Raw genomic sequence first — 24,460 nt, forward strand, 5'->3', positions numbered from 1 at the left:
TTTTGTCCGGTCGCGTGTGAGTGTCCATATTGAGTTGAGTTGAGTTGAGTTGGGTTGATTTGCATTGTTTTCTTTGGTTTTTTGGGCTTCCAAAAGAGAAAGAAAGGCCAGAGACAGAGAAACAGAGACAGCGAGTAATGAATGACGTGATCACGCTTCTTCCCCCTTCTCCTTCTCCTTCTCCTTCCCAGCCGCGTGTTCCAGCCATCATCTGTGTCTGTGTCTGTGTCTGTGTCTGTGTGTCTGTGTCCAGCTGGACACGGCGGGGCGCTTCTCTGATCTGATCCCGTAATCCCTAATAGAATCCATCGCCGCGTCGTCCAGCCATCATCTTCTTCGGATTTCCACCGCCTCTGCCCTAAATCTTCATCTTCATCATCAAATCTGTCTCATTTTACATCCACCGTCTTCGCCTTCAGTTCCCTCGTTTGATTCAGCCCATCTCCTTCGGATTTCCACCGCCTCTGCCCTAAAATCTTCGTCTTCGTCTTCGTCTTCATCTTCATTATCAATCAAATCTGCCTCATTTTCGTCTTCAGTCCCCTCATTTGATTCATAGTCGTCTTCTTCAGAACGCTAGTTCTTTGCATTATGAGATTCTTCTTTTATATCCTCCACTTTCTGGGTTTCATCAAGTCTGATTCTTCTTCTCGTCCCTCTTACTCTTATGCTTCGTTTGCAAAAGCAAACGCGTCTTTGCAGTAGACCTCTTCTTTTACAGAACTAATCCCTCATCCTCTTCCACAGGTAGGGTTAATTCTTTCTGATCCGAAGACCTAGGGTTTTGTTCAAGTCTGTTTCGTTATCCAATTTCGATCATCAATTTGTCCCACAGGATTTTGTACTCATATCAACAGATTGTTCCATTCTCTGATCCAAATCCGAGGTTTTGTTATCCACCAGGTTAGTACTTCTCTTTCTTTCCCGTGTCTAATTTGTTTTTATTATCATAGCAAAAGAAGCGCTTTTCATTCTCATTGCAAAACTGTTGTAATAAAGAAAATCAGTTTTAGCATTATTTCTGCAACAGCACAGGGGTAAACTTATATTTGGGTTTTTCTGTGCTAGTCCGTCTTTGTTTCTGATGGCGAAAGTTTTGTACATCGAATATTGAAATAGTTTAAACGCAAAATGCTTTTGAAATTCCTCCTGGTTGCTATTTCAGGGCAAGATTTCTAGTATAGTAATAGCGGTTCGAGTCTTACTTGTGCTCAAATGATCATCTGCCCATGTTATGTTTTTTAAGTGTTAAGAGGGCCAGTTTTGTGATGTGAAGAGAATACCATTCCAAGGGATCTCCTCTCTGTTTGTATTTGCATGAAAGTTAAGGTATTCCTAGTCAGAGCAGTGATGCACCCAACCTTGAAGCTCAGGTTACCCCCTAGCATTAAGCAAACACTGGTTCTGACCCAGGACTTGTTCGTGCGAGTTCCAACCTTAGGAAGCAACAAACATTCTGCTTGAAAAGATCAGTATGAGTGTATTTGGTATGGTGCCGTCAAGCCCCTTTTGATGATAGTCTGTGTGACACCTTGCAAATGACTATCACTGGCTTGTTTCTTACACTTAACAGATTTCTATCAACATTTCCATGGAAGCTATACCTGAACTTTTCCTTGAAAATCATTTTTATTTGTCATAGCAAAGTTTCATGGCATAGCAATAACTCATAATCCACAAGAATATTTTTTACAGCATTTTCATTGAAAGGTCTAGATTTCTAGCAATAGAAAAAATAATGTAAGAGTGCCTGTAAGTTGTAAATTTCTATGGAATCTCACTTCGTAGTTTATATCTGAAAGCTGAAGCAGAGTCCTATTTTGTAGTCTGAATTCTTTCTTTATCTAAGAGAAGAATTTTTTAACGTAGAATAATAACACAATCAGATGTTTATTTCCATTTTCATTGATTCATCTTTTCTGAGCCGTTTTCTCTGGAATTGTTTTTCTTAATTCTCAGGGCAAAAAGGATAAATAATGCAAAAAGACAATCCAATATTTATCCCTAGAGAATCTACTATTGTAATGCCCGATGCACCAACGATCTTACCGGTCGAACAACAAAAGTTTCGAGGAGTTAGAAGAAGACCATGGGGTCGATTCGCTGCTGAAATAAGGGATCCTGTGAAAAAAACAAGGGTCTGGCTTGGAACTTTCGATACTGCAGAAGATGCAGCTTTTGCTTATGATGCAGCAGCTCGTACCTTCAGAGGTAACAAAGCCAAAACCAATTTTCCTTTCCCTTCTGGTGAGCAACAAAGCACCACTAGTCATAGTAGCACTGTTGAGTCTTCGAGTACACGAACTCCTAAGAGTTTGTCTCGTCGAAGTGGTGTTGTGACTTCAGCTCGAAGGAATGATAATGATGATGATAATGATGTTGGGTTAATGTCGATGTCAATGCATAAGAGAGTGCAAAAGGTGGCTGTGGTTGGGATCGACTCTCAGAGAAAGAGGCAAAGGTTGACAAATCCTATGACTCCCTTGTCTCTTTCTATGCATCGCTTTCCCCGAAATGTATATAATCATACAGCTATTGACCCTTACCAAAGTGATTGTGACTCTTCCTCATCTGTTATTTTAGACACTGATGAGGCTTATTTACCTCAAGATCAGCCCAATACAACTTATCCAAGACCATATTTGGACCTCAATTTTCCACCACCAGAGGAAGATGATTGCAGGTTGGATCTCTTTTTGTGAATCATCCATATTGGTCCAAGTACAGCTTGTGCTTAGATCGTAATCGAAAATTGGCTTTACGATAGATGAGTCTTGTTTCCATTTTATTCTCTTTTTGTATATCATTCAAATTCACATGAATCTCCTCGCTGATAATCTCATCAGTTAAACCCAATGTGTTATTGGGAAATTTTAATGGAATTTCCAAATGCTAAATTTGTATCTATAGCATGGGTGCAAGCCTGTACAGAAGCATGTCTTTTATGAAGAAAATTTATTATACATGTGATTGAGCTAAATAGAATCTGATATTTGAGCTGAGCTGTTGTTTTGTGGCATTACATATATATTGTTCATGACAGAAGGAATTTATAACTTAAAATTTGATCATTACATCCCATAGTATTTACATTGTTCTGCTTGACAATGCAAGAGACAAAAAGCACCTTTTTGTACCACCTTCTACTAGTGTCGCACACTATAGATGATGTTATATGCTGCTTCATGCATTAAAAGACAGTAATATGGACCAAGTTTCCACTATAGATGATGACGTTATACATTGCTTCATGCATTGAAAGACATTAATATGAACCAAGTTTGCTCTACTATAATGTGACAAAAAAATATACTTCATATGGTTAGAGAGATGCACCTATTTTCAAACAAGCTCCAAAAGCAAACAGAAAGCAAACTTTTCAAATTCTTAGACTTGGCTTTGGTAGATCCTTTGTAGTTACAGCCTGCACAATTGACCCAATTAAACAAATGAAGCACAAGGTCTTGGGGACATGCTAAAAGTGGCAGAGGATCTTGCATATGATTAGGAAATCACTTTCTATGGAGAATGAAAGAAGATCAAATGTAGGAGCGCAAGCTTCAGCAAAGAATATTCATATGTCAGCTACTAAGGTGCAGCATGTCGCCAAGCAAATCCAAGGTTGTTCATATGAAGAAGCACTTGTATCACTTGAATTTATGCCTTACAAAGCATTTATATGATATCACAATTGGTTCTTTCTGCAGCGGAAAACGCTGCTAATAATCTAGGATTCAAGAAAACCAACTTGTTCATTAGTGAAAGCCAAGTAGATAATTCCACTTACCTCAAGAGGTTTCAACCCCAGGCGCAAGGTCGTGGTTATCCTATAAGGAAACCCACGTGTCGAATAACTATCAAGTCAAATTTTAGGTCACTTAAAGAGGGGACTTAAATTTTAAATGTAGACAAAGTAATCAATTTTGGAGATGTGTCAGCAAAATTGAAAGAGATAATTTTTTAAGAAAGAAACTTATATAATATTAAGTCAGGGATTAAGTATAAATGTACGGGATGAAAAATTCATCCTCTCGGTTTTCAACTCGGTGTAAACCAAAAGTATTTTTCTTATTTGTTTGCACAAATGGAATATTATCCTAAATTCATTTGAGGAAGATAGAAGGATACGCAACTTAATTGAAAACTAGTTAGGACATTGCGCAAAAGCACAATCCATTTGTGTGTCATAGTAGATCGGGCGACTATGTTTCCATTATTTTCCCTAGGATCCCACCCAACTCTTCATGGCACTGCTTTACATGAGGGATTATACAATAATCGCTCATCCTACACATGTACGAGGAGCTTAAGATTGGTGCATAACCTTATTTGTGAGCACTGCATATAGAGCTAGGCATTACGAGCGTTATTAAATTGGATAGTTTGGAGGAGAATTAGTGACATGTAATAGGATTGTGGCTTTTATATAGTAGGATAATGACATATTATACATGTGCATTACGAGACGTTGGACTCAACACATAGCCGTTATAATAAATTTAATGAACTCCCACATGTGTTTGAAAGACTCCTCAAACTATGGCGGAATCGGACATATAGAGCCATCAAAAGTTGTGTATGGTCAATCACAAAACTTTTGATCATTGAAGTAAATATTATGTATCTACCCTATATATAACCCATGGGCCATTGAAACAAGATTAACAACCTCATAAGTCTTGTTCATCAAAGTTATACAAAACATGAGACTATTGAGCAACAATGAACTATCGTGAAGCACATGATGATCATTGATGAAGTGGTGGAGATGAACTACATTAATAGTGATATTATGGTATGCTAATGAATGTGGCGAAGATGAGTGATTAGTACAAACACCATACATAATGCTATGTTGACAAGACAACCTCATCCCTACATAATTGCGTCAAAGTAAAACTCTTTATTGAATGCTCTAATTAATTTACTTCAAGATCAAATCACTTTAAAACAAGTTTATTGCAACAATCCACGACCGATACTCTTGCAAACCATCTTATAGCTTTGCCATATTTTTTTCTTTATCGATATAAAAATCAATTCCATTACAGCATCCATGCCATTGTTACAAGTTTTTGTCCTTGTAATCTCTTCAAACAATCTATATATAGTCAATGCCCAACATGAATCATCCTACAAACAACATACTCATGTAATTCTTCTGAATATCATCATATTACATCCCTTATTTCCAATGGGGATGCTACTATCATAGACCATTGCTTGTGTTTAAACTGAAATGCTCTAAAACTTGCACAGGTCATTACAAGGGTTAAATAATGTACAGAAACTTAAGGTGTGGATGCATTTAGGAAATGCAGGACGTATTAACACAAGAAAGGTTAAATGGAAGTTTCTCCTTTCAATATGCAATGTTGAATGAAACTACACTCCATGTACTACCACCATTTATGTCACAAACAGCTATTACATGTATAAAACAATGGGAAAATATGGAAATACCCATAAGTTTTTGTTTATTTCCCCAAATGCTCTTGTTATTCACTGACAGCAATTATATGTGCTATTTAAGCAATTCCATGATTACTCCAACAGTTGACCGAAGGCATTTCAGGGAAAAGGAAACTCATGTGCATTTAGGGAATTAAAGAGAAACACAATTGTTTTAGAGTTTTCCTTTAACATGATAAGTAGGCATATGAAAACACTAGTACCTTAGGTTTCTTAAGGAAAAGATGGTGACAAGAAAGAGGTAAACTAAGCATGGCAAGTATCTTAACATTCATGCTTTTGACTGTGGGGTTGATGTGCCATGAGGAAACTTTTTTGTGGAAACAGAATAAACTTCACGTCCAAGTATATGTGAGTGATGAGCGAAGGATGATTGATGTCAATGAGAAAAAGAAAAGCACATTACAGATTATAAACAGAATGCAGAGAGGGTAGGCGATTAATGTCCAGTTAAATATACAAACTCTGTACATGTGACACATTCATATTTCTTCCTCGTAACATTCAAGGCACTTTGCATAGTATGTTTTACCTCACGGCAGATGGCATATATAATCACATGTCACATATACATATTTATACTGAAAGAGTAACCCCACCAAGGATTGTAACAGTAAATAATTTATTGTTTCCACCTCGGATGGGTGACAAACTGTGACTGACGTTGTTTCCTTAGGGTTGCAAACCTTGAGTCCAAAGTTTGTAGCTTCTTAAAAGCTCCAATAACCTGGTAATAGTAATCATATAATCAAGAAAAGTGCAATTCAGATATGTAAGAAATCATTGCTGATATACTAACTTACCTTGTTTGAACCCTCAGTTGTTTGAGTAAGTGTTTTCCGTAATGGTGGAGATCTCCACATTGTTGAATGCCTTCTATCTACCCTCATACTGTAGAAAAGTTAAAAAACCTTTAATCTTCAAAACTCTGCACAATGAAGTTATACTTTTATTGCTTTCAAAATGGATACCAACAATCCTAGAGGAAAATGGAGATTTAGTTCATCCCGACAATAAAGATCGATCACCATGAGGTCCTCTAAAACAATGTCATCCATCCAATAAATGTAATGTGTTCTTTACACAGACGAACATTCAAATGATTGGGTTCAACATCAAATCACACATTAAATCCTGAATATTGATGTGCTACCTCTCAACCGATTCAGACTTTGAGATGCAATATCTAGCTTCCTATTCACAGCAATATCTAACATTTGAAAATGTTGCATATTCATCGCAAGCACAATGTTATCCAGTATAACTATCCACACATAGAAGTCATTCGATAATATGTTGCCATACCCCTGTCAAACCTAGAGAAGAGAAAAAAAATGTGTTGCATTTTCTGATGTAGTCAGTAGCAATGCCTACTGAATGTATAAGTCCTGGATCCCTGAAGAGGCCTACCACGGTGACAGATACTCAGGTATTTCTCCACTATTCAGAACTCAACTAACAAGTAAACGTCATTATCTGGATGTGGAGTCTTTACATTGTATATGAAGCCATTGCATCGTGCTGAATAATTGATTCTGTGTAATAACTCACTTAGTTAACTGAGAGACATGTGATATCTTCGAATTCTGTCCCGGAGTGTCACTTGGATGCGTAGTTCCTTTCAGAGTCTTCCTGGAAACAAATTCAATGATATTTCTAAGATATGAACCTTGTCGATATATATGTAACTCCTTGTTGATGGATCTTCTTGGGATACAAGTACCTTAACCATCTATTTGATAAAGTGTTAATATTGTTGGATAAAGCTTGCTGAGCAGCCACTTTGGTTTCTATGAAATTAAAACTTCCATTGCGAGATCTTGACTCAGAGAATTTTCCCTGCTCATTTGTAATGATCAAATTTTAAGTTATAAATTCCTTCTGTCATGAATCACAATCAAACAAGCTAGTAACCCTGTTTTGCACCAGTTCATATTATAAAGAAAGGTACAAAGCTCCATAAATTCCTTTAAACACCTGACGAATTGCAGAGGACCGCGCTGATATAATTCCTTGTACAAAATCTTTCCTTAGTTTTACATTTCTCCTCTGATTCTCTTCTCTAATCAGTTGTCGTTTTCTCTGGTAAAGGCTCTGGGGGTGATCTTGTGGTTCTTGACTTTGCCCATTAAAGGATTTCTTATTTGTGTCTTTTATCTGACCATATAGTGGAAATTCTATGATCAGGCTCCAATAAAATTGCTCTTTCCTTCAAAAATATCACGTCAAAGACATGGAATATAGATATTACTTACCTTAGACTGATTGTGCCGAATGACCTTCCCTTTGGATTGCCTGATGATATCATCTGCAATACAAAAGCCAAAATTGCAACAAGAAATATTTTTTACAATAGAGTATTAAGTTTGTTGATTCAAGTTTATGAAATGTTAAGATCAATAATTTGTGTGAATAGATTCTTTATGTAAAGTATACAAATTCAGAAAGAACAAACTGGATTGCAACCAATGCAACAAAAATAACATCAAAGGAAGTTTTCTGATTTTCGTAAGATTTTGAAGGATGATATTCCCTTTTTTAAGAGGATTGTGATGAAAACTAGTAACTTATTTCGATGGTCAATCTAGAAATTTAAATCAATGGGAAGGATTGATTTGATACTAAAGGTGTTATGCATTTTTTGTTTCGTAAGATTGATGAAAGATGCTTTATATTCTCTGAATAGGCGCAATGCAAATCCATAAGGGTAGAAAGAGTCGAAAGAAGAGATTTTTTGAGAAGCGTTTTGATGAGATCCATAAAAAAAGGATCAGCAAGGCAGCATATAACAAGAATAGATTTCTTGAGAAGTGCAGATAACTTTGACAGTTATATATCAACAAGGCAGCATATTTTGGTTATAAGGACATACGTAGGAATTACTTACCAAGCGACATATCGACCTTGCGCTCGATGCTATCCATGTTGAACTTCAGAGCTGAGGAAGACATAGCCAAAGCGATGGCGAAGCGAAGAAGAAGAAGAAAGAAAGATCGAAATAAAGAAGGATTGACCACCACATTCGTTGATGCTGCTGCCTGCACATTTGGTTTCACACTTGTCCGGACAAAACGCGACAGCCAGTCCTTTCACACCCACCAGTTCGGACACCCTCAAGATTGAACGGCCTAGCTGGGACAACATTACAATAAAAGAAAGTATCGTTTATGTCTCTCTATTGGACGACACCAATGAGACCAAACATGTGCATGCACACACGCATGGGCTTTATGGCCTCCTCGATAAACGAAACAGAAAGCACCAGCATAAACCCTTGCCTGACCAACCAAAACCTTTGAAAATGTTTGTTTAGGCATGTCTTTCACTTAAAACAACCGTGAATGGATTCACCGTTGGCCTCTTTGGCACGTCGAACTTGCATGGGTTCACCGGTGTTAGAACACAGTCCACAAAAAACAGCATAGGTTAGATGTCATTGAGGGAACATGGTAAGCCCATATTCATTTGTGCATCCGTAAGGGCTAGGCATGTAACGAGGTATGGGTGGAGAAAGACCCGAAAAGCAAGGGTTGAGCCTGTTTAGATAAGAGTATGTGACTTGACTTTTTGAATCAAATTGAATTGAAAGGTGGTAAATTGGCACAAATCGATTTATTGAAGGAAGCATAAAGGCTTTAAGTAGCAACACGAGGCGCAAAATAGCGTTCTAAGAAAGATGAACAACCTACCGCCTTTTTTTCATAACATTGCAATGGTACAAAAGTGTGGAGATTTGGAAATAAATTGGCTCTGCAAACTAGTAGTCACAAGATTGGCTACAAACATTGACAATGATTGGGCTTCTTTCCATACCAAGTTGATGATAAACTATAACATTACATAATAATGATACCTCAAAAGGCCATGTGAAAGTGACACTTGCAGTTGGAGGTTCGAGGGCTCTTAGACCTCGGAACCTTGACAAGGGTTTGGGATTCTTCCCGGATTGAGTTGATGAGAAAACTATCTTTAAAATGTCGCCCATTCACACAACCATCAAAGAGTGGACGATGTCGCCAATAAATGCTTGACATTCGATTGAGACCTTCATGCGTTGGTAAAAAAGATGAGGAACCATGTGACCGAGCATGAAAAACCATACGGCTCTCTCCCCCTTTAACACACATGTCACCTAGAGACGTGTATGCCTATACATATATGTACATATACGTATGGGTGTCCATATACCTATGTATCCGGACGCAAACGAGAACCCTTGACAACTAAACTAGAGGCCGACCCTAAACTTGGAGGCACCACCCAGCAGGCGCCAAGGGCATGTTATAGAAGTTACAGTAAACGACATACATATATATATCATATATGTATGTATGTATGTATGTATGTATACGAGTTGTTTGTTATACATATATCACGCTGGCTTCGTTGGTGTCATTCCTTTCTCTTCAGATATGGCCCCTGCCACGACCTTCTCCCCTCCTGAGACCCTCCATTTCAACGTCGGCTCCACTGAATCTACAGCAGCAGCAGGTTTTCGTCTTCCTCTTTCCTTTTTTGTATACAAACATTCTTATGTATGTATGTATGTATGTATGTATGTATGTATGTATGTATGTATGTATGTATGTGTATATGTATGTAATATATCTGAGAGAACATGGTTAATATATATGTTAGAATGGGTTATTTCAATAGTTTTGCAAAAGGTTTCATTTTTCCACATCCACATACACGCATACATACATACATGTCACAGAACATGGTTTGGGCATTCCGTGAAACGAATCATTTCAAATTCTGCATAGGATGTGATGTTTTTCAAAGGGTTCGATAAATTTTTCCCATAATTCTAATGATTTTTTTTAGATGAACCGGTTTCCTCCTGAAGTTGATCAGGAGTAGTTGTTTCTCTGATGATTTGGTTAACATGATGGTTTTCTTCTTGTGTTTTTCTTACGGAAATCCTCGAACTAGGGTTTTCTTCTCTTATCTATTTCTATGATGATTTCAAAAGATAAGTTACAACTAGTTTTTTTTCTGAACATTAAACTCGAATTGCAGTGGCAGCCAAACTTGCCAAGAAAGTGAAGAAGCAACGTCTTCCTGTAAGTTAAAAAACATGTTATTCTTTGCTTTCATTTTCACTCTCAATTAATATTTTCTTTTGTTTTCCTTTATATCCCAATAAATATGTTTTTCTTTTCTATCTTTTTTTGCGTGCAATGCAATTTTGCAGATAAAGGGATCATTTTGGAAGTCAATCAGAGGTCAGGCAGCAAAAGCTGCCACTCGTAAATCGATGCTTAATCGATCATCTTTGCTCCGCCAGGTAGAAAGTCCTTTTCACTATTTTTATCATCTAATGTTGTGTGGATGTAGTGGGAATTAACCTACATTTTTACACCCTAATGTGGTATGAAGGTGGTGAATAATTAACCTATCTCTTTACTTTCTACTAATGTGGCAAGGAAATGATGGGATAACCTTCCTCTTTCTCACCTGATGTGGTATGGAAATGCTGGGAGTTAACCTTCTTTAATAACTAATGTTGTACAGAAGTTGTGTAATTACCTTTTCTTTTACTACCTGATGTTTAATGGAAATGCTGGTAGTTAACCTTTCTTCGAGTTTAATTAAGATTATACTGGAAGTGTGCATCTTCAACAGGGGCACATTTCATCTGTTTTTGAGTCAAAGAAACATTATTATATGGGTTTGATGGCTAAATGCTTCACATAACATACGTTCTTACAAGCTTCTTTTAAGGTTATATTTTAGGTTTGCATCAACAAGTGATAAAAGAGTTAGCTAGCCCAATGAGGTTGGAGACATGAAGGAAAACTTGAAGCTTTGTTTTTTCTGATTGGAGATTTCATCTCTTGTTTGCAGGGTAAATTTGCTGAAGCTAGGTCACGTAATACTGATGGAGAGCTGTCTAATGAAACCAGGTAAAGCTTATTCAAGCACCTTGCTCAAATGTGAACTACAGACTTTCTATGTCTTGGTTTCCCAAAATTGTAAGAAGTTAATCTTTCATTTTGCCCCAGGGATTAAAGAAACTATTAAATCTTTCCTACTTGGATAGAAAGAATTTCAAGTGGGAAAAGCTAAAAGACATTTCTATCAAGATATATGAAATACAGTGTACATTTTTATCTAACTAATAGCTAATCTCTTGCTAGGCATATGGGGATTATCCCCTTCGTAGCATCCTTGTACTTATTTATCTAACAAATAGATAATGTTCAATTGCCATATGGGGATTAGCCCGTTTTCGTAGTTTGTTACATGATTTTTAGGAATGTCTGTTTGACGATCAACAATACAATGAAGGAATACTAACATGGATTTCATGCAATAAGTTAATTTTAACATAGCTTGTGAATGTGTATTGTGATCTGCATTCATGTCTCTGCAGGTTATTTTGTAGAAGTAAATTCCACTTATTTCCTCTGCATAGGACTGATGTGAAACTTAGTGCACTTGGCGTTGCTTTTTCTGAATGTTAAATGTATGAATCTTCATTTATTCTATGCCATCAATGAATTGAATTAGGATGCCATAGCTGAAGCCAATGATATGCAAGGTATGATGTGGACCTATTATATCGATTCAGAGGCTGATTTTTAGTTATATTTTCCTGTTTAAAAAAGGTAGGAGTGTGCAATTGGTAGAGAAGACAATGGGACAAGACCCAGTTTAATATTTATATGGTTATTTCATTAACAATTCACAAGCCTGCCAGATAAATCAATCACATTGATTAATCTGCAATGGTATTAATCATGCTAATGCAAACACATTAAACCAAAGTGTTAAAATTATTGGCTGTTGCGTATTTGTTTGAACAAGGTTGTAGTTTCATATTTTGGCACTTCGAATGGTTTTTTCACATATCCCACATAGACTCTCAATTTGTAACCGTTGCCCATTTTGATACTACAGAAACACATATGTTCTTAATTGTCTCAGACATGGTGTGGTCACATGTACTTATGATTGTGATGTAAACATTGACTTTATGCTTATGTTTTGTATTCTCAATAATAGCGAGATCATTATTGAGGAAATTTGTAACTTATTGATAATCAATTATGTATCATATCAATTTGTTTATGGAAATAGCTCATTTTTATGGTGTGCACTCGTCACCTGTTTCAGCTCTATAACTGATAAGTCACTATTCAAATTCATATTGAAGAAAGAACAATTGTGTGGACACATCCATTTGTGATCAACCATCTTAAATTCAGTTTGGTGAGAAATTGAAACGCAACAAGTGACTCCAGCAGTCCAATTCCTCTATTTTAAGGATCAAGAGATTATTTATTGCATTGTACCAGCACATCTTGAGCATCCTTATAAGACATATGCTTATGTATAGAGATGTATTTACTTATATTTTTTTATGGAGGCTCAGTATTATGTGATTAGAGATTGGGGAGATTTTCTTTTCCTTGTTCCTGTTATTGTTCTTCTTCAGCTTAGGGTTTTTGGTTGAAGGATTTAGCTTGTAACGGAAATTGGTTTTTGGAGCTCATTGTCCAGTGAAATGATTTCATGGGCATACATGCCCATCACAATATGATCCCACTGAAATTCATTTTTTCGACTGACCAACCCTATCCCTAACTCCCTTGTAATTGGGGGTATAACCACATACTCCTTGCTTCTTTTGTTTTTAACTTTTCCTGTTTTCCAATTTTATCTCAATCTATAATATCGTTCAGATCTTGAAAGGTTCTAGCTAATTCTGTATTGAGTATGAGGAAACATCTTCAATGCATCCTTAAGAGATTTATATCAGTGAGAAACATTATAAACACATTACAGCTTTTTGACTTTCAGTCTATACACATTGATACAATAGTGTTTAGCTATGAATGAATATATTGTAAGGGGGGCAATAAAGGTGTTACGAGTTGTACGCAATTAAGACTTATTGCTACGATAATTATGGATTTATGTTTTTGTGCTTTTAGAATCTAGTATATAATATTAGCAATGCAATATTTTTTAAAACTCATTTTTGTGTGGGTCATATGGAGAAAACAACCTACGAAAATATGATAAAATGATATGTTTTCAAGGCATCACTAAAGCCCCTAAAACAATTAACCATTGAGGGTGTAGAAGAACATGGAAGTGCTCAAAATAGGCTAATGAAATCTAGCACATGGAGCAAATATCCATTTTATTTTCTTCATTGTAAGCCTCTCCATTTTATTTTCTCATAGGTTTCTAGGTTAATGTGAAGACATCGGCAGTTTCAAAAGCATGAAATTATGCACTATTTTGAAATTTTACATTTAGATAACATCATACTTTGTACCTTTACAAAGGTAAAGCTTTCAAGCTTACTCCCAAATGCAACAGTTGAAGTCTTTAAATTTGCCCTCGTAAGTTGTCTGTTTATTTTCCCTCCATACCATACAAAAATATCATATTGTGCACAGAAATCATTATTCAAGCATACAAAACTCTAGTTTTGTGCACTTTTAGTCATTATTTCAATATTTGTGAAATCCTCACCTTTCAAATTTCTACCATTTAACTCCTGATTTCCAACCGATCTTCTTTTCTTCTGCCATTCTTTCGTACATGCATTAAAGAAAATATGTCATTAAACATAAGCTTTGAATTATTTGCCTCTATTTTGAAGTGTTCTATCCGTAGCTCGACGTGGATTTTCTTATGAAGGATCCTAAAAGAGTCCAAAAAACTCTCCTAAAGAGCGAAGCGGGAAAAGAGTCTAGTTGAAGAAATGATATGAGAGGGAGAGAAAGAGAATAAATAAATAAATTTCAAGATTTCGAATAAGTAATGGAAGACATTTTGAATGTCATGTCAAAACATTTGACACTAGGGGATGAATTGTACAATTTTGGATCTTGGTATAAAACAAAAGTTTCAAATTAATTACAAATTGTCTGCCAGTCAAAACTATAAGGAGTAGACACAAATTCACAATCACTCTAGCTTGTGGACCTTGTAGAGTAACTTTATAAGTGGGCTTTTTACCCTAAGATTGATGATAAAGAGTGAGACTACATTTAGCTCATAAAGACATCTATGGCCCCAAAAATGTATTTGGTGCATTCGCCTTAATAATGTTTACAACCTGCCGAGCTTTGATAGAAGTCAAATAGACTATATTGTCAAAACCTAATAAGGTCAGAAACAAGTTCATTGAAGAGGATGCGGAGTAGTGTCCGCTCAAGTGTGAACACAATGTGGTCGATTTCCGGTTGGAGTTCATTCCAACGAGATAAGTTGGTTGCAACAAGCCAATCAATGTCATCGACATGGAGCCATAGTTGTGTACCACGAGATGAATTGTCATGAAGGTTGTGGGGGTGGTGACTCCACCTTAGGATCCGATCATGGAGTCGACAAGCCAAAGTGCTACTAGGGCCCCGAAACCGACACGCGCCAGTACCGCAATGCCACCATCGGCTTGGTCCTTCTTCCTCTTCATGCATCGCGTCTCTCACACAATCGAACACCAACCTACGATAGTCCCGAGTGGGGGGCCCACCGGGCCCCGTCCACATGGCAGGTCCAGGTGGGCCCACTCTAGCTTCTTCTTCTAATTTCTCGAACAAGACCGAATTGCTTCCGTTGCCCATGCCGCTCTCCTGCCACATGGCGCCCAGCACGGCGGCCACGTAATCGCGCTCGCTGCAAATGCGCCACGTGGCATGCGAGTCTGGGGACACGTCATCTCCGAAGGGCGGGCCCAGGACGGAGACCGGGCTGTGTAGTTGGAGGCCCAGGGAATCGGACGTCCCATCGCTTTCGTGGTCCTAAAAGAGATTTAATTTCGTAAATCAGTTCAAGAAAGAGCACCCCAAAAAATGCAAAATAAAAAACAATAAAGAGATTTAATTCAGTAAATCTGGAAAAAGAAAACGATTTATTTTCCCGGTTTTTCTCACCAATCTGGTTATGACATCGAAATAAATAAAAACAAATGAATGGGATAGAAATTGCTTTAGTGCGTGCGGGTGACAGATGAGAGTGTGTTCGGTTCTTCCCACGTGCGAGCACAAAAAACACAGATTCTATTCGGCATTAAAAAACCAAGGTCGTGGTTAGTGTGTAACTTTACCCCTGGGGCGGATTCGGATGTTTTGTCATCGTTAATTTTACATGCTTGGTTGGGACCATTAGATTGATCCGCTTTCCTCTCGTTCCATAGTTTTAAGTCTAGGGAGGCACCAAAACATTAGTTCACAATGTTTGAGCATTAGTTAGGTAAGTCTAGGGAGGGTCGTCTAGACTCTAGACTCTAAAGTAGGGGGACATTCTAACCGAATATGCGTATGCACCACCACCAAATCTAACTTTTGTTTTCTTTCCTTCCTTCTTTTTTTTTTAAACCGACAAAAGAGCACCAAGATCCTCGCTGACAGCAACAGTGTAGTATGTGTACGGTATGATTATGAGAGGGGGGGGGGCGAGGGTATTACGGTAATTTTTGGAAAGCTGTGGACGGGGGGGGGGGGGGGGGGGGGGGGGGCACTCTCGTGAGAAAAAAACAAAGGTTCTATTTGGTTTTTCTTTTTCTTTTTTTTTATTTGTACTAACCTTGGTGGTGGTGGTGGAACCGGCTGCTGGTCGCTGGCCTCCGGCATAGCTCTTCCCGGCCATTGGGGAGGACACTGCGGAGACAATGTCCCGCAATATGGCCGCCGCAGTGGTCTTCTTCACACGCCCCCCACCCGCCTTATGCCCGCACACCTTCTCCCTTCCCATCATTATTATTCCACGATTACCACCATCTTCAGATCCCCATCCTTCTTCTGCATTCACACCTATTTTCTTCCTTTTTACAGTCCCACCGGATGATGCCGCCCCAGCCCATACTGGAGAATTCGTCACTACCATTGGCCGTGCTACCCTGCCTGAGGTGCAGGGAACCACAGCAGCTGACATAATAGCGGTAGAGCTGGAGGAAGAATACAGCCCAGAATGACTGTAACTGTTATGTTGCTGCTGCCACCGACAATTACTGCTACTGCTAGTACTACTGACGGATGAAGAGGAGCTCGATCGAACATTGCAGCTTACTCCGGTTGAATTGGAGTAAGAGATCTTTGATGAGGCCTCGGGGTAGCTACTGGTTGAGCTAGATGAGTACTCGCAGTGCTTATATCGATCATAATCATCATCATCTCCATCATTATCGTATGATACCTGAGGCTGATCCCCTCCATGCGTATATGGGAAGAACTGATTAACGATCGGCGGTGGTACATATCCATAATCAGTGATTGATTTGCAGGACAGATTCGAGCCATATATGGACGACGAAGACGAGAAATTATTGTTGTAGCGATCATTATAAGGCTCATCATAACATCGCTTCCCTTTGATCACATTATAATTGACATCTGAATATTTCGCATCCACTTTCATCCTCCGCTGTTGCTTCTGCTTCTTCTTTTTCTTCTTTTTCTTCTTCTTCTTATTGGTATTGTAATAACTTCTGTTATAATAATCCCCAATTTCATCGTCTGATGAATCAGACTCTAGTAATCCAATATTGTTTATTATAATTATATTCCTCTGCAATTCCATTTTTACTTTATCCTTACCATTATAATATGTTGGTTGAGCTTCCACGTTCTTCTTCTTGGTCTTCTTGATATTCTTATAATTATGTGATCTCATCGAACCAGTGGCAGCCCTGAACATGCTTAGCTTTGCATCCAATTTTATCCTTCTTCTCTCTTTAATCATTGATGGCCATCCATTATCACTGTAATCACGATGCTTCTGATTATACTTATATTGCCCATCCATCATTATATCATTCTGAGGAGAATCATCTTCATCCTCCTCCTCCGCCTGATCGTTATAATGTTCATTATTACTCCTTAAATCGATGTTATTATTAACGCAAGCCACATGGTGGATGTGTTGATCGTTAATTGTAACATCTCTGCAGGTCCTCCTATGGAGGAATGCTTCGGTAGTTTCAGTCAAGTCGTGGCACGCAACACTTTGCTCGAGCTTATTATTATAATAATTAGGGTTTATAGCAGATCTTGAGATCATATGATTAAAAGTATACTTCCGTGGCCGAGAGCTAGAATCTTCTTCCTTACCATTACGATAATTGAATGGCCGGTCATTAATTATATGATCCCTTGCCGATTGTTTATCATCACCAAAATTCGTTGAATGATTACAAGCTCCCTGCATAGTTGATCTCTTCTTATGAACACGCTTAAATATCTTCAAATCCGCTGTTTCTTCTACTTCTTCTCTTATGGGATTATAACTTGATCTGGATGTGATGTAGCCATGGCCAAGATTAGTGCACTGATTATTATGACGACGATGATGAAAAGCTCTCGCATGAATGGGAGGAATGTATTTCTTGTCATTTGATTTTTTATTGGGCAGAGAATGCAAACCCATTAATCTGCCCACTAATCCTGGATCATTAATACAGCTACCATTTGATGAGTCGATCATATTCTTTATATCCTCACGATCTACTGGATCGCTACTAAATTCGAAGTTTCCTTCTTCTTGATTATTATGCTGTTTACAGTTGAGCACCTTACTTTCATTTTCCGTTTTAGTCTGCAACGAAAAGTTACAATAAATCATGGTAAGTAACAGAACATCGATAGATCATTAAGCGTGGGGGTCACTGTTAAGTATGCGATTACAGTGTAATGCAATTTTTGTAATTAGACGAATAAATGCAGCGGCTGAGGTTTACAACAAGATGTACTAAAATAAGTCCTGAGTATATTACAAGATTCAGACTTGTTGGCGCCATTTCTGCTTCTTCTGCTGCTCCAATCATTTCAATATCCTTTTGCTGGTCAGCATCATTTCTCTGAGCTGTGATAGAAAACAATTAAAACACATAAGAACCACAAAAAACGCGGGCCGAATGAATGCATAAGAGTGCATCTTTACATGATCTGACTTGTTCTGAATAGAGTAAGTTAACCATTTGTAAGTAAATGTATACCTGAATGAGGAGAAGGAGGGGGTGGAGGAGGAGGAGGAGGAAGATTAATGGGGCAATGGCTGTTAGATCTAGGGCTAGCGTTAGGGCTAGAGTTAGGGCTTGGGTTAGGGCTAGGATGAGGATTAAGATGAAGATGAGGAGCAGGAGTAGGATTAGGATTAGGATTAGGATTAGGATTAGGATTAGGATAAGGATTAGGGTTAGGGTTTGCGTTAGAGTTAACATCAGAGCTAGGGTTGCTGAGGTTGGAGTTAGGATTACAGCTGGGATTAGCGGTAGGCCTATAATTATGATGATGGTGGTGCTTGTGGGAGGAAGTAAAGAAACGTTTGGAGTGAGAGAGCTTCCTGTTGAAGTGAAAGAGTTGGAAGAAGACATGGCCAACAGAACCACCGATTCTGGAAGCTGCTGGAATGATTGTATAGCTCAATTGCTTGTGATCATCATCATGGTGACCACCACCATTCAGATGATGACTATTATTACAGAGCATTTTGTTCATAGCAGAAGAAGAAAGTAGTAATATTATTGAATCAGTACATACTGAAAGAATTCAATTCTCTAATTATATTCATTCTGGTGAGAGAATGAGTGAGAGTGAGAGTTTCGAAGAAACCAATAGAAAATCTCTTTTTAGAGTGTTGGAAAGGTTTAATATGAAGAAGGGGGGGGGGGGGTGTTGATAAGGAATAAGTTGTGAAAATTAAGCCATTCCAATGGTTGGTTTCACACACGCAGCTACAATGACTAAAGTCGAGGGAAATGTCCCGTAGCTCCATCACCTCTAAGCCTCGGATTGCCGAAGACCCCATTCACATGGACTTAAGTGGTAGACAAAACAATGTCTAAATGCCTTATATATATACACGTGGCAATGTGTTCTTTTGCCGAAATTATGTTGATCGAGGAGCGGTCCTGAAGTGTAATATTGCATGAGACACATTCATGTGAGGTGGCAAAAGAAGCTACTTCTATTCTATATCGAATCCGTAGATGCTTTCCTCGCGGTACGTTTTGTGAAGGCTGATAATTTATATGGTTTCTTGTGTCACAGTGTTTGCATTGGCCGATTCACATGTCTTTTTTTATATGCAAAAGGAAGACACCACATTGTGTCGAAAAAGGCCAATTACATGCTTTAGAACACCTTTGTAGGGTTGACATATGCAGACAAGAAGAAGATTTGTTTATAGACATGTGGTAGGCATTACTTACATTGGAGATGTATGTTTTCATGTGTTTGGAAAACCATACTACCTAACCATTAGAATAAACCTTATGCCAAAGGGATGCTACTTCTTGTTCCCATTGGTATTGATATAAAAATAGAAGAGTGTGTAGATGTATAATCTCTCCTTGTTTATTGTATGAATCACAAAGACCGTGAGATATATGGGTACTATTGCAGGTGATTGTGAAACGAAGGTCTTGTACAACTTGAAAATAGCTTTGCAAGTGATTTGTGAATGTATGCGTTGGGGTAGTGTACAAGAAGACTACCAATTAGATAATCATCGTGGTTTTAAAATATGGTGCCAATATAGGCATGCCCAAGGTATTTGATGGATAATAATATTATTTGTCTCATAATACTCTTTCATTAAGGACGAACATAAGTGTATATGTGCTTATCGAGTGATTTCATAACCTGTATGTTATGTCATCAATGGAGCAGGCGAAATGATACAAAATCAAAACATGGTTTTAACCACAATTACATACCATGCCAAATACTTTTGGTATTGGAGTTTAGTTGTAGGAATGATTTCATACAAAGCTTGAAGAAAAACATGAGGTATGTTTGGACTTGATTTCATTCTCTAGTTTGTGACATCGTCTCACATGTAACTATTCATCTCGCTCAATAGAGAGACACAATAAACCCTAAGGGCTCAATTGAGCTTTTCACAATGCTTCATTTGTAAAAGGTTGACTCCGACATCCATATCTTAAGCTTCTTTAAGGTAGTTGAATTAGCTTACATGACAACTTTGAAATTTACAACATTTGCATATGTAGAAAGGCCCACAAAGTTGCTCAAATATTCTTGATAGACTTTTAAGATATGATGGCTAGATTGATCTAATATTCATGTAGCGCAAATATAAATTCAATAAAATATTTCTATTCTCTCTTTAATTTTGTGAAGATACAACATTCACACAATATTTTCAAGCATCCTATGATATCAAGATTTGATCTACATAAGAGATATTGAGGTTGGGACCTACCATAGAAACTACTTTTAAAACACCGATTATGTTTGAGGTAAAGTATGTTATTGGTGAAAACATTTGTCAAGGGTGGACATAGTGAATATTGTCAATATGGCAGATTTCTTTGCATATTGTCCCCAATGGCCTACTTGTTCCTATAATCAACATCATACTACTTATTGTGAAAGAAGTTAATTTAATCAATGAACCTATTTAGAGCGATTGTACATAAACCAAAGTGTATTCTTCGACTAAATCTTGTGCTCCTCAATTGATTATCAATGCCGTTCTTTAAAACAATTATGAACCAAATGTTTTGCCCAATTCATTGTTCTGAGTTTTACTCCATGTAATGTGGGAATGTGATATATATCAATGTTGTAAAGCCATGTTCTAGTAAGGAAGTTCGCAATGATGTGACTTGAACTAGAATCATCATGGCTTTCTTTACATCAAACATGTCATCACACAACAGTCACCAAAGAACCAAATATGCTATCTTACATTGCAAAAACACACAGGATTTACCATTAGAATTGGGCAAAGTGGTTTGGTGCACAATTTTCTTTTGACATAAAAATTTTTCACTACCATTTAACCATGCTTCTATATTGGATTTTCAAGTTTATGTACTTATACATCTCATGAAACTTAGCTAGAATGATGGGAATCTAAATTAAGATGGTCGACGGTCGTAGCCAAACAAAGATGTCTATTTCTTGTGCACTTTATTTAACAAAAATGTTGTAATGTTTGAATGTGTACATGTGTAGTTATTCTACAACATGAATGGTTTATGCTTTTGAAGAAAATTTGTGTCCAACTTAAGTAGTTGGATCCATCGTATGAGTTAAACTCTAGTGTACATCATAAAGCAAGAATTCAACTTGTGGAAACTCTAGAGGCATTCGAAGACAACAATTTCATGTTCTAGATGGGAATATGTAGTCATGTCGGAACTCTTAATTTTCGTGTTTTTTTCATGTGCGAAAGGTGGTGGGTGAATGTGGGCTTTTAGAGAATGATGGTTGTGCGAGATTGAAGATGGGCAAGAGGCTAAATCAGAATTGAGTGGGAAATTTGTTTTGTTTTGAAATCATGCAAGCGCATGCGCAGACACAGTGAGTGGCCGTACAATCGAGTTGAGCTAGAGTGGAGGGTACACAAATTCATCATATACTGCAAATGATCTCAAGAGGCCATCAAGTGCGATGTGCGAGAGGTGTGGTTGTTGGGTGTGTTAGAAGGCGCTCCTTGTACCAAGGTAAGTTAAGTTGGTTCAATTGAAAGAAAAAGCAAACATAGGGACAAAGAGAGCGTCCCAAAAAGGGCTATAACTAAAGTTCAAAGTTCAAAGTTCAAAACTAACGAACAAAAAGAAAGAAGAAAATCAAAACAAAGAAAGCGCGGGACAATTTTGATGGAAGAAATCAAATAAATCCTTCGTATAAATCTATATATATATATATATATAATATTAATATATCATTTTTTTGCTTATTTATTGACTTTTATGATTTGTGGTTTAATATGTAGTGCGATTAGTTGTTTGTGTTGGTCGAAAATTCAAACAGCTAAAAAGAAGAAGAAGCAGAATGGACGCTAAATTAAAGTAAAAACCAAATTACAAAGTCTCTTTTACTTGAATTAGATTCTCCAAAAGCGAAAGAAACAAGAAATAATAAAATCGCATCTGAAATTAGAAAAATCGCTAATTATTATTATTTATTTGGGGGGGGGGGGGGGCGTTATGTGTGTGTTTTGTTGAATAAATACAAATCAATCAACTTAATTGAGAGATTATCTAAATCGATCCCTTTTTTTTGTTTTATTTGATTCTTTTATTTATTTATTATTTTGGGACTTTGGTTTTTCTTCTTCTTCTTTTCTTATTCACGATAGTTATTCCATTTTGTATGATTGACTATATACACGTATGATATGTGTATGATTGTGTTGTTCATTCTATTATTAGTAGAAAGCACCATCAATAAGAACAAGAATACTAATAATTTCCATTATAGAAACAATCAGCTTTAGAGTAGGCATTAAAAAGGGATAAGGGAAATTGCACACACATGTGTGTCCCCAAGATCAAGCTTTCTAACCCCATTCAATTTTCAATTGTACATTGATTGCCACGCTAACATTTCTACTACTACTATCATACAAAATGAGCCCCCAAAAGCCTAAAACATATTAGATAAAACAAAGGAAAGAGATTTTTTGGGTGGAGGGGGAGAATACAATGCAATATTATGTTTTATGAATGAACCCCCACCCAAACAAATTTAATTCATCTCCAGTTCTTTCACACTTTACATGGAATTTTGTGATCAATACACCGACACAACATTTTCCTTCGTTAATAGCAACACGATACATTCTCTCCCTCTAATACATACATAGGACATTTCTACAATCTTCTCTTACTTATTTATCTATCCACTACCTTATATTCACCAGGAAACAAATGGATGTCAAATAAAAAGATAAATAGAAGCCCATTCATTTGTTGTTTTTGAGCTTAACACTCCACATCTCCTACATGTGGCAACGCTAATCATATTATATTCTTGCAAAACTTATATTACATGCATAAGCAATGTTAGCACGTGTTTCTTTCGGTACCTATTGGAGGTCGTGTTAGTTGAGACGTCATGTAGTTGCTATGGTCTGAAATAAGGGGACGAAGTATCCGATTATTGGTTATTTAGAGGTGTTATTTATGCCTTAGGATATTATCTCGAGAACATGTAGATGTATCATTTCAATGTAATGGCTTCACCTAATAAACCATAAAAGTTTTGTGGACTTCGACATAAGTGAATGTATGAATTATCTACAAATATATGCTTCTACGGATCAAACCAAGTCAACATTATGCATGCCATTGGAAAAAACAGATGATACGCCTCACACAACATATGCTCTTGCTTCCAAGCAAGTTTAAATATTAAATTAGTATATATATTCAATTTCTTTCATGCGAAACCTTGGCTACGAAAACAATCAAGAATATCGGAAATTTTCCTTGTACATAAGCTTCTTGAATGTGACAAAGGTTCCTTCTACCAAGCAAAATGGCCAAATTCTTTTTCATGCACAAATTTCCTCTCGCGAACATCCATTACAACAATTGAAGATGTGTGGTCAACCAATATCACATGCTGAAAAATGAAGGGTGGATGTAAACAAGAAATGACTCATTCATACGTCTAGGAAGTGTATGTGTTACAAATTTCTGTTGAAATTTAGGTAAAGTATTAAAAACACTTGTCTTATACACTGAAAATTGAAAGCATCCATACAAGTTTCTAAAATATCAATAGTATCTCGGGGTCAAGTTTTTAAGCCATGAAAATAACACCTATTAGAACATATAATATAGTAAAAGAAAGTAACAATGAGAATGAAATAAAAGCGAAAGGATGATAATATTTAAGCTATGTTATGATCATATTTTTGTTAAGCCTTCCATGAACGACTTCTTACTCTTATCTTTTGCTATCTATCTTACACACATTCCTAAACATTGACCCTTGCACCATGCCAACAACACATGTATGCGGTTTATGAGGATCCCAAGTAGTGCACACATTCCCTTTTGAGATAGTGTAATAAAACATATCTCAACCAATTATGTGGGGACAGATTCCCTAGATGTCTATGGATTATAGTTTATATGATTTGATTTGCACTTGGCCTGTTTAATGACCTTGATAAAAGCAAATTGCAAACAATGGTGTGGTATTTGTCTTTTTTTCATCATTATTGTGTGATTGAATAACTTTGTAATATTTTTCTTGGCAAC

General features: G+C 37.1%; 3 protein-coding genes and 1 long non-coding RNA gene across 5 annotated transcripts; 2 read left to right on the plus strand and 2 right to left on the minus strand.

Annotated features, from left to right (window-relative positions):
• Positions 1–240: 240 nt before the first annotated feature.
• LOC147869709 (uncharacterized) lies at positions 241–2,907 on the plus strand. Of its 2 annotated transcripts, none has more exons than XM_087332275.1 (2): positions 241–903; positions 1,960–2,907. In XM_087332275.1, exon 2 carries the CDS (start codon positions 1,977–1,979, stop codon positions 2,700–2,702), a length of 726 nt encoding a protein of 241 aa, XP_087188401.1. In that variant the 5' UTR covers positions 241–903; positions 1,960–1,976; the 3' UTR covers positions 2,703–2,907. The 2 variants fall into 2 exon arrangements, with proteins under 2 accessions (XP_087188401.1, XP_087188410.1); XM_087332284.1 differs by lacking the exon at positions 241–903 and adding an exon at positions 1,413–1,497 and having other exon boundaries at positions 1,969–2,907.
• A 2,924-nt stretch (positions 2,908–5,831) lies between these two features.
• LOC147869710 (uncharacterized) lies at positions 5,832–8,517 on the minus strand. Its single transcript, XM_087332294.1, has 7 exons — positions 8,360–8,517; positions 7,728–7,780; positions 7,450–7,629; positions 7,196–7,311; positions 7,024–7,104; positions 6,276–6,363; positions 5,832–6,199 (listed from the first exon to the last, which is right to left on the minus strand). Exons 1-7 carry the CDS (start codon positions 8,421–8,423, stop codon positions 6,095–6,097), a joined length of 687 nt encoding a protein of 228 aa, XP_087188420.1. The 5' UTR covers positions 8,424–8,517; the 3' UTR covers positions 5,832–6,094.
• A 2,147-nt stretch (positions 8,518–10,664) lies between these two features.
• Positions 10,665–11,712, plus strand: LOC147869711 (uncharacterized). The gene is made up of 2 exons (XR_015532369.1): positions 10,665–10,762; positions 11,323–11,712. It is a non-coding gene; the product is annotated as an uncharacterized LOC147869711 (long non-coding RNA).
• Positions 11,713–14,591: 2,879 nt separating this feature from the next.
• On the minus strand, positions 14,592–18,932 carry LOC147869712 (uncharacterized). The gene is made up of 4 exons (XM_087327023.1): positions 18,431–18,932; positions 18,209–18,297; positions 16,024–18,030; positions 14,592–15,239 (listed from the first exon to the last, which is right to left on the minus strand). The coding sequence occupies exons 1-4, from the start codon at positions 18,930–18,932 to the stop codon at positions 14,592–14,594; spliced, it is 3,246 nt and encodes a 1,081-aa protein (XP_087183149.1).
• Positions 18,933–24,460: the final 5,528 nt, after the last annotated feature.

This window comes from Azolla caroliniana, unplaced genomic scaffold (assembly GCF_043228905.1).
Source record: "Azolla caroliniana isolate FFs.n. ecotype wild unplaced genomic scaffold, voAzoCaro1.0.p SCAF_1, whole genome shotgun sequence".
Classification (NCBI taxonomy): Eukaryota; Viridiplantae; Streptophyta; class Polypodiopsida; order Salviniales; family Salviniaceae; genus Azolla; species Azolla caroliniana.